Below are 10,696 nucleotides of genomic sequence, written 5' to 3' on the forward strand. Positions count from 1 at the left end.
GTAAACCAAAAGTTCTGGTTATGAGAAAGCTATCCTGATTATTCAATGATTCTACCTGAAACGCAATCATTTTACATGTAATCCGGGTCTCACACAGTTTTTAGGAGGGTGTTACTCCACTGATCAATTAGGTTTGTTTTGTTTTGTTTTGTTTAATAAGTTACAATTCTTCAAACTAATAACCAGTCCAACAACTGCAGTGGCAATGCACTCTGGACACAAAATTCAAGTTGTTTCTGAAACTTTATCTGGTAGGAGGGAATTTTTTTTTTACCCCTTTACCCAAGAAATTATGTTGAGAAATCTTAAGAACTTTTCTAAGTGTTTAGAATTATAAATTACTTATACAGGGGCACCTGGGTGGCTCAGATGGTTAATCGTCTGCCTTCGGCTCAGGTCATGATCCTGGGGTCCTGGGACCGAGCCCCACATCGGGCTCCTGGCTCAGCAGGGAGCCTGCTTCTCCCTCTCCCTCTGCCTCTCCCCCTGCTCATGCTCTCTATCTCTGTGCCTCAAATGAATAAATAAAATCTTTTATAAATAAATAAATAAATAAATAACTTACTTACTTACTTATACAAGGGTGCCTGGTAGGCTAAGTTGGTAGAGCATATGACTTGATCTCAGGGGTCGGGAATTCAAGCCCCACATTGGGCAAGGAGCTTACTTTAAAAAAAAATAAAAAAATAAAAACTTTGCATAAATTACTTATACTTGTCCCTTACATTTTTATGGACTTCCCCAATCTTCCAGCTGACTTTTTAATACCTTCATTACTTTTATGATAAAAACAGGTTTTTAAAAGGATTTTTCTTTAAAAAATAAGAGTAACTGAAAGATGCCCTCAAAGCATCTTTACTTTGAAAATTATTACTATGAAAATATAACTAAACTGAAATTTACCTATTTCTCTTATAGGAAGCTGCGTTTGAACAAGTTAAAATCACAGTGGGAAAGAACATAAAATGTCAAGGGGAAAAAAAGCCTAACTCTGAGTTAGCCCATCCATTGCCCCACAAACAGAATCTCTTCTATCAGGTTCATTGGCCTGGCCTAATGGAGCCTTCCACCCCCACTCACTCAGTTTGGTACCTATAATCACTTTCGATGACTGCTGAGGGCTTCTTGTCCCCAGCTCCAACTTTTTAGTTCTCTTGCACCATGGTTTTGCAAGTACCAGAGTGTGTACAGCATACACACGCTAAGGTAACACCCAATGAGTCGCATCTCTGCACTAGCCTCTCCCCCTTGAGTTTGGGTAGAACCCGTGACTTGCTTCTAGCCAAGAGCATACCGCAAAGGTGAGGGGATGCCACTCCTGTGATTATGTTAAAGAAGACTCCAGCTTAGCAGACTGGGGTGAGAGATTCTCCTGCTGGCTTTGAAGAAATGGGCTGCCATGTTGTGAGAGATCTACAGAGGGCTGCCTGGCAAAAAACCATGGGAGGTTCTAGGAACTGGGGCTGATGGCAGCTCACAGCCAGCAAAAAACAGGGACCTGAGCATACCACAGCAAGGAACTGAATACTGTCAACCACATACATGGCCCTGGAAGTGAACCCTAAGCTCCAAAATGGAGCATAGTTCTATCCAACAGCTTGACTGCAGCAGCCCCACGAGACCCTCAACAGAGGACCCAGTGAAGTCATGCCCAGATTTCTGACTCAAGAAACTGTGAGACAAAAAATGTCTGTTGTTAGGGCGCCTAGATGGTTTGGTCGGTTAGGCAACCAACTTTTGATCTCAGCTCAGGTCTCAATCTCACAGTTGTGAGTTCAAGCCCCACGCTGGGCTCCATGCTAGGCGTGGAGCCTACTTAAAATAAACAAAAATGTTGTTGTAAACTGCTAAATCTGTTATTCAGCAATAGAAAACTTCAGTATTGGCTATTTGTATATCAGCAGACACTTACCTAGGGACTGATTATTAGAATGAATGCTAATTCTTGGAATTGTACGAAGTCTTATCCTTCCAATATGGAAATACATCAAACTTTAACAATGCCTACAATCTCATATGGCCACTCACATTTTGGTTTGTGGGACTCTTGTGGATTTTCCAGTGTGGATTTCCAAATTTTCTGCCATGTTCTTATTATCATCCTTTTCTCCCTGAGCTGCATCTTCTACCCGTTAAATGTAGATGCTGCAGATAGAATCCCTGTTCTAGCAAGCGTCCCAGCTGCCAAATAGCATCTACTGCCTAAATTCCAACAACCTGAGAAAAAGCAGTAAATGGAACACAGGTGGTCTCCAAGTTGTAGCTAAGAGAAAAGTACAATACAAAAAGAGCAAGAAGAATACGCTTTTTACTGTTCATTTCTCCACCAGCCCTCTCCAAAATTGCTAGGTTATATATACAAACCCATATTATGGCAGGTATTGAAGGTGAATGAGCAGTGGTCAAAAAAGATACATTTCACTCGAGAAAAAACAAAGGCAAATTTGTAGAAATTAGATAAATAAGAGAAAGCAAACATACTGCAAGCAGGTAGAAATTAAATGTTATTCACCATAAAACATGGTAAAGAGAAGTAAACAAAAGCGGTCATCAGTGCTAGTCATTTATCAAAGGAGAGCTCACACCAGCTTTGCCATACTCATATGAAGTACCCTTTGTGATCCCTGACCCCTAGGCCACCAAGCCCCTTTCTAATCATTATTTTGGTTTCCCAGGTATTTCAAACTCAGGAAGGAAGAGCCCTGGGTGGAACAAATATTCCAAATACTGCAGAAGACTGTGCCTCTTTGTAAATTAAACTAGCAGCGTAGTTTACAGTGCTTACAATGTAATTACCAGCCAAACTCAATAAAGAACAAACCCTGTACGAGCAAGGCCCAGACCCAGACTTCATTACTAAGGTAGGCCCCACTACTAACATAGTAATTCTCAAGCAGCTTTTAAAGTTGGAACATTGCATCTCCAAATCCCACTTGAACATCAAGAAAATCAGCATATAAAAATAACTTTTCTTTTTAAAATATCTGTAAAAATAGTAAAATCTCCATAATTGAATGAATTACTGTAAGACACCGATTATAACATGCAACATTATTTTGTATATGTACATGGATAACTGTCAATTAAATTTCATCACAAAATGTTAAGTGACCACTGACTTTAAGACATATTCTGATTTCAGAGATGTTAAAAATGTGAAAAAAGGTGCATCTTAGAACTGATGAAACACAGTACTGAAAAATGTGTTTTGCAGTAATTATTAAACACTGAGTCTCTTAAATTGACATGTATTCACAATCAGTATTCTCAAAACTATCACTTTTGTTTCACTTCTCATTTGAAATGAAGAATGGATGGGACTTACGTTATTTCTAACAGACACACTGCACAAACTTTTTTTTTTACTTTTTTTTCCTTGCACAAACTTTGAAACTTATGGATTCCTAGTTTGAAAATCATCTCATTTTCACTAATAGAATCACAGATCAGGAGACAGATAAACAAGGCCTATTTAAGGACTGAGTGCAGGGCCAGAAAACTAGTGAGCAGCAGTCCTGAAGCCGGGTCTCTAGGGCCCTGTTCTGTGTTCTCCTGATAGAAATCAGAAATCAAATGAGGAATCAGCATTCTCCAGCGCAACACTACAGGGAGGGCAAAGCAATTAATAAAAATCTCTGTCCATTTTCAAAGTTGCTCTTTTATGAAATGACACTCCTCTACTTCCCTGGTAGAATACTGAAGACTGATCATTTATTCAGCTAATCAATTCAACTACTAGATGGTTTCGTTCTATTAGAACAGCACCCAACTTCTCAACAACAAACACCTTCTTTGCACGCTCTGAGGGGTGGAGACCATAAAACATTACCTAATCAGCCACATGCCAAACACCAGCCTCACAGTAAGATCCTGCCGGACGAGACCATTTGTTCTTTATGGAAAACTCTGGAATTACAGAACCTTTCAAAACTTTGTAGCTTTTGCTATACTCTGACCTAGAAATTTTGATCCCCAAAGCATGTTGAAGATCTGTTAATGCTCTGCTCTGACTGGCTTCTTTACAACTGGAGATTATTCAAGGAGGTCAGAATAATCCATCTTCTCTAGGTGTTAGTCCCTCTTAGCCTGGTTTCTTGCAAGGTGATTCACAGGGAACTGGCCACTATTAACTCGAGGGGACTCCAATACCACTGCACTGGAGTGGAATTGACTGGAGACTTCAGCCAAGGGCTCCATCAAAATATTTTTAGATGTCTCTATTACAGAATTCCTCATTGTATCATTCATTTCAATCACTTCAAAATCCATTTCATTCCATTTTTCTGCATCCTCTTCTTCATTGTCTTCCTCATAGTCATTTAGCTCAGAACTAGACAGCAAAGCTTTCTGGTCCTCGCTTTTTGTGTGTTCTTTTCGCTGCTGACTGAGAGGTGAGGTGGCTAATTTATAGAGCACGGGAAATAAAATAGCAGTGGCCATCGATGCCCCCAAACAGGTGTACAAAACTACAGGCAAATCAGGGTATTGTCCTTGAAGAATTCCAATTATTGCAGGAATAGCCATTTCTCCCAGGGCAGCACCGACTACAAAAAATGCTGCAGATTTCCCATGGATGGTTGTGTACTGCTCAATCCAAGAAACACCACTGGGAAACGTGGTTGCCATCGAGGCCCCATATACCGAAGTCGCTATCCAGAGACAAACTGGGCTCTTGTCGAAAAGCACCAACAATAAGGATGATGTCAGGCTGCCAATGTTGCTTAACACAATCATGGTTCCAGGTTGTAAACATGTAGCAAAAAAGATTGCTAGGCCCCTGCAGGCTGCAAAGGTCCCCCAGAAGATGGAGTTCAACCCAGCCGCTTCACTTTCCGTCATGCCTGCGTGGCTGGTCGCAAACGTGAAAACGTAAGAGCCATATGTTACCTCGGCTCCAACGTAAAAAAAGAAGAACAGAAAAAGGAGACAAAGAAGGGCATTATGGTATTTAGCTCTTCGAGACCTCTGAGCAGATGCTTTTGCTTTTTCCTGCCTTGAGCTCTTCTTTAAAAACAGAGCCAAAAAAAAGATAGCAACTACAAAAACGTAAGTACCGATAACAGCATACGCCCACAGTAAATTCACATTGTCAGGTGCTCCGAGTAGAGATTCTGAGTCCGCTTCAGATGACTGGTTGAGGGCAGAATGGTTAGAGTCAGGCTCCGCGTGGTGTTCAGCAGACGCCGTCGTGCCCAACGCCAACTTAGCCAGCAGTGGAGCCAAAAAGGCACCCAAGGCAAAACTGAAGTGTAAGGCCTGCATATGTGGGGCTCCTCTGTCCCCCCAGATAGCCAAGATTAGGACGTTACCACCTACCAATGAAAGATGAGGAAAATTATTTAATCATGGTAATTTAGCAAAAAACAGTTCACTACTATCAGGAGGAGGATGAGTCTATTTTACATGGCACAGGGATGAAGGTATTCTCAGTCATCAAATGTGGCAACTCGGTCGGTTTTATGATTAAGGAACTCTAACCTACATCACCACAGAACTCTAAGCATCGGAACATCACATACTCACAAATGGATTCTACAAGCTAGTAAACCACGACCTCCTAGAGCCAGGCACCTTAGCCCAAGGCTTTTTACAAGACAGTTCTAATACGAGGCTGGCAGGGGGTGGGGAGGGTGGGAAAGAGGTGGATATTTATTTACTTGTAAACATTTTAAATATATATTACCATGAGATAATGGCCAAATTACCAAATAACCAGTTGAGGAAAATTATTTAGGTATATAGCAGATGCAAAACACATGTTCAGAAACCTGAACACTGTAGAATTCTGCTGGGCCCATTACAGGAAACAAAGGTGAAAGGCAAGAAGCATCAAGTGTTGTGTTATCTTTCTCTTTTTTAACATATTTGCAGATAAACATACAATTGTACCCCATAATTTCACGACCAAACTAAGCCTAAAGTATAAAATATCCCCGATATATCAGGTAACAATAGAGCAGGGGAAGAAGAGAGCTGGTTTTAGGGGTGGACAAATGCCAAGTATGTTGTTTAGTAGGTTTTAAAAGATAACAAGACACATGAAGAGGATCTCCTGCAGGAAGACAGGAGCTTTTGAGAGGGGAAAAAAAGAGAGAAGGAAAGTAATACACAGCACAGGTTTCTCTTAGTTCAAAAGGCAGAGGGCTTTTTAAATTGGATAGCTGCTTCTATGATTCCTCAGTCAAATATGGTTCCAAAGTTGGTTTAACCTATTAACCCATGAATTCCTCCCATACTACACTGATAAAGTTCTATCCCAAAATGAAAGCCCACTCACCTGCACCATAATTACCCACATGGGGGACCCTTTCCTGTTTGGGTACTGCAAATCAATAATCTCTCACTGAACAAAATTCCTTAAATTCACTCCATGAATTGCCAAAAACAGGCACCCTACTTGGCAAGAGTAGTAGTTCCCAGAGGGTAGTTCTGACTGGGTGACCCCATGAGCAATTCAGTAGGTCGGTGTCATTTTACACTGCAAATGACAATTTGATGTCATCTGCTCTACTTTTTCTAGTAGAAAGTCCCTACTCCCAGAGATGACCCTGCAGGGCTCACTGACCTGTATCGAGAATGCCAGCTGAAACACCAAAGACGGACATCATGACAATCAGTAATACTGCTGTCTTACAAAATGGAACAAGATAAAGACCAACTGTGGTGGTCAACATTGACACGCCTGAGAAGAAAGGTAAAAGTCAGCTATAAAAAACAGTATTCATGCAAGGAGTCATAAATCAAGTCAACATCATAGAAATTCCCATAAATGCAAAGTAGGTCAAATTACAATTGGGTAACAGTAAGTGGATAAGAGGTTCAGCATCCATAAATGGTTATTTCCTTTACAAGCTTTCATAATATTTATGGACTATAAAATATAAGTTAATCTAATATGAGTACATTTCTAGCATTGCTGATAATCAAACCATATACTACAGGGCAAAGTTTTATAGCAAAACTGACAACTCAAAAATTTATTTAAATATTTCATATTTTAAAAAGAGACTTTTAATCTAAATAAATAAATACACACATACATACATCAAATTAAAAAGACTTTTAGGTATGAGGTAAAAAATTAAAAAGAAAAATAAAATGCATTTATGATAGTTTGTAGTAGAAATGTATTAAGTAATTTAGCTTGGGAATAAGGAGGGAAATACAAGAGATCTATATGTTCTCAACCCACTTTGGAAATCTGAGTAATTATTCATTTATTCATCAACAACAGTAAATTATTGTCCTTACTTCCAAAGCACTTTTATCACATTAATCCAGATTTTCTTTAAACGTGTCTATTTATTCAAAAAAGAGTAAGTTAAAAGCTTTGCCATCTACTTGAAGGGCGAGGTAGAGAGGTCTGGAGGCATCATTAACATGGGGCGGCTGGGACAAAAATTTAGCCTACGTCCTTTTGCCCCCAGTACTTCCCACCTTCATTCTCAGTTCAGGGCCTAGCCTGGGCAGGTTCAAGGAATTCATTCTGATCTCTGGTGGCCCCAGGAGATCTGCCCTAAACCCTGACAAGCAGAGTTCTTTGGACAACTAGTATGTGATCCAGGGGTGGTGCCTAAATTACACTGATGGTCAGGAAGGCTAAAGATAGTAACACATTCTAGGGCTAATCTAAATTTCCAGAGCGGCCCTGCATAGATTCCCTATAATTGTTGAGATGAAAACAGGCATCAAGGAAACCTGATTTTCACCGAGGATGCCTGAACACTACTCATCTGAGTTGTCAACCATAAAATGTTTCATTTTTAAAAACAAAGCGTAAATTCCTTGAAAGTCATAAAAAGCTAAAATTGGTCTTTACTTACCCAAAAGTAGAAAATGATTCATAATGTCAAGAAGAATTCCACCAATCACTGAGCCACTTAAAAATCCAAAGGCACGGCCCACAAAAATCAGAGAAAGACTGCTAATATTGCGGTTCACATTTGTTGCCAAATCTTGAAATGTCGGTCCCAGTATAGCAACACTCATTCCCTAAAATTTAAAAAGACAAAACCTTTCACTTACAATCATTAAAATAATGTCTATCTATGTGGTAGTTTTTTTCACTATTAAAAAGGGAGGAGGAGGGGCACCTGGGTGGCTGAGTTGGTTGAGCAGCCGACTCTGGATTTCACACTCTTGATTTCAGCTCCGTCCTGACCGCAGGGTTGTGAGATCAAGCTCCATGCTGGGCTTGGAACCTACTTGAGATTCTTTCTCTCCCTCTCTCTGCCCCTCCCCCACATCTAAAAATTTAATTAAATTAAAAAATAAAAATAAAAAAGGAGGAGGGGATTTCAGTGTAATGTAGGGGATTACTTTAAATCTCACAGTCGGAAAAATTCAGGATGACAGTACTAGGACTCCTAGACTACAGGCTACTGAATGTGGTGTGTCAAATACTATTGGTTTTCTAGTTTTGACAACTCTCAAGTCTAAAAAAAAATTCTTTAATTTTTTTGGCTCTCTGCTACAATTTTGTTTCCTTTTTGAACAATACCACAAAAGACTCTTGTATTAACAGTAAAATGTAACATCAAAATCATTTTTGAAAGTTTTGTGCACTTTGAAATATACTATATGCACAAATAACACAGGAATTTAGATGTTAAAAATTTAAATTATCAAACCATTAAAACAGCATTCCTGTTTTTTTATGGTGTTAAAACAGCAATATTTCTGGATGTACATGGTGTCCTTCCTCTGACACATACAAAATACACAGAAAATAGACAAATCAAACGTTTCTAAATCTGTATTTTTCTTCAAAGAAAACCCCAAGCCATCAGAGAATATTTGTTGGACACTTAAAAAAAATGCTTCTGTCTATGCTTCAAGAATAATTCATTCTAATTGGACTGCTCTGCTCAAAACACGGGTGTGCGTCTTGCCCAAGCCAGAGCAGAGCAAGCACTTGGTACATGGAGGGAAGGCTGAGCTCCATCTCCAATCAAATTACTTCCTCCTTGTAAAGCACTTAAAACAGGACCTGGCACAAGGTGAGGGCTCAAGAAGCGTCTGCAATGATTTTTCTTTTTTCAAATTAAAATACTCCAGGAATCCCCTGTGGCTCAAGCGAAAGACGCTAAGTGACTTCCTTAGAGGACTCTCTGAGAAGTGACTCTCCTCAGAGGACTCACCCTACCAAATCCCCAAGAGCCCAATATTCCAGACAAGTGATGAGAGGACCATCTCCAGAAATAAGGGAATCGTGGGGCACCCAAGGGGTTTGTCAAAAGGCGCTTCTAGCCTTGCAGTTCGCTCTTAAAAACAAAAACTGAAGGATCTAAAGGTTTGTTTTACATAGGATTGTGGGTAGAATAAGAGACATATTATTCCTGCCTCCACCACTTAAACCCAGCTGTGTGGTCCAGAAAAGTCATTTTCCCTCTATGGGTCTATTTTGCCCCGTCTGCAAAAATAAGGAGTTGGCTGAATTTGGTCAGACAAGGAAGAGGAAATCCCAGAAAAGCAGCTTTGTGTAATAATTTGGGGTCTGCGTGGGCTCAAGGGGGAGGGGCTATAGGCCTGGCAACACCCCCTTGCATCTATCTCCCCCACCCCACGTAGGAGAAGTAGGAAGGTTTGCTGGAACTGGCAAATATATTAGGAAAATCAATTTCCCACTTGACAATAACCAACAGTAGAACTGTGCCCATTTTTCAGATTAAGAAACCAAGGCTGGGGCAGACGAACGCGCCCAAGGTCACACAGTTTGCAAGTGGCAGAAGCGAGACTCGAACTCAGAAGCCGGCGTTCTCTGCAGGACGCCCGCTTACGCCCCCGCCTGGGAGGATTCCAGCCCCGGCTCTCACCAGCCCCAGGAAGGCAGCACACAGGATCACGGTTATGAACCAGCGCAGCATGCTTCCAGCCTGGCGGCTCCGCCGGGAGCCCGCCACCACCACCGCCTCCGCCTCATTCTCCGCCGCGGCCTCGGCCCCGAGGAGCCGCTGCCCGGCAGCCGGGGCCCCGGCCCCACGGAGTTCCAGCTCCAACTCCAGTTCGGCGGCTCAGGAGAAGCGGTCTTGCTGCCGCCCGGCTTCTCAGCGGAGCCTCGGGCACTGGGAGCCAAGCCCCGGCTCCGCCCCTGCAGGCCCGGCCGTCCCGGCTGGAGCCACTTCCCCAGGAACTGCCCCCTGGTCAGGGCGGGGAAGTCGAACTTCGGGAAAACGCCGGGTGTTGCAGGCCGGTGACGCGAGCCCTTCAGCCGGCAAGGTGCCGGAGGGCGTCACGTGGCGGAAATGTGGCCTCTCGCCAACCGCGGCCTCTCTCAAACCGGAAGTTTATGTGGTTGCCTGGGAGACCGGACGTGGGCGCCCAGGCCGCCGCATCACACACAGCTGAGCCCACAGAGGCCCCGCAAGCGGGCGCCCCGTGGCGGAGTGAGCTGAAGCTGCAGCCTGGGACCCGACGGATCGTGAGGTAAGACGCGGCCACGCCCTTGCGGGCGAAAAAGCTGGCCAAGCTTAGCTGGGTATGGCTTTGCACCTGCTCCCCGGGTCTCCTCGCAGGGCAAAGGGAGCCCGGTCTGTCCCTTATACAGCTTTCTAGAATTGCTGCCCTCGCTCCTCTGAGCTATGTCGTCCATCTGTCACTCCGCCACATTTGTTGAACCTCATATGTAAGCGTTCCCGGGTATTAGCTCAATGAATCCTCAGAACAACACTCCAAATTCCACGTTTTCCTCGTTTTA

General features: G+C 42.5%; 1 protein-coding gene across 1 annotated transcript; it reads right to left on the reverse strand.

Moving 5' to 3' along the window:
• Positions 1-517: 517 nt before the first annotated feature.
• MFSD4B (major facilitator superfamily domain containing 4B) lies at positions 518-10,213 on the reverse strand. Its single transcript, XM_032408060.1, is given in 5 exon segments — positions 518-4,100; positions 4,102-5,312; positions 6,566-6,682; positions 7,824-7,992; positions 9,816-10,213. Coding segments are annotated over 5 exon segments (1,584 nt in total). The 5' UTR covers positions 9,867-10,213; the 3' UTR covers positions 518-4,064.
• Positions 10,214-10,696: the final 483 nt, after the last annotated feature.

This window comes from Phoca vitulina, unplaced genomic scaffold (genome assembly GCF_004348235.1).
Source record: "Phoca vitulina isolate PV1807 unplaced genomic scaffold, GSC_HSeal_1.0 scaffold9, whole genome shotgun sequence".
NCBI classification, from domain to species: domain Eukaryota; kingdom Metazoa; phylum Chordata; class Mammalia; order Carnivora; family Phocidae; genus Phoca; species Phoca vitulina.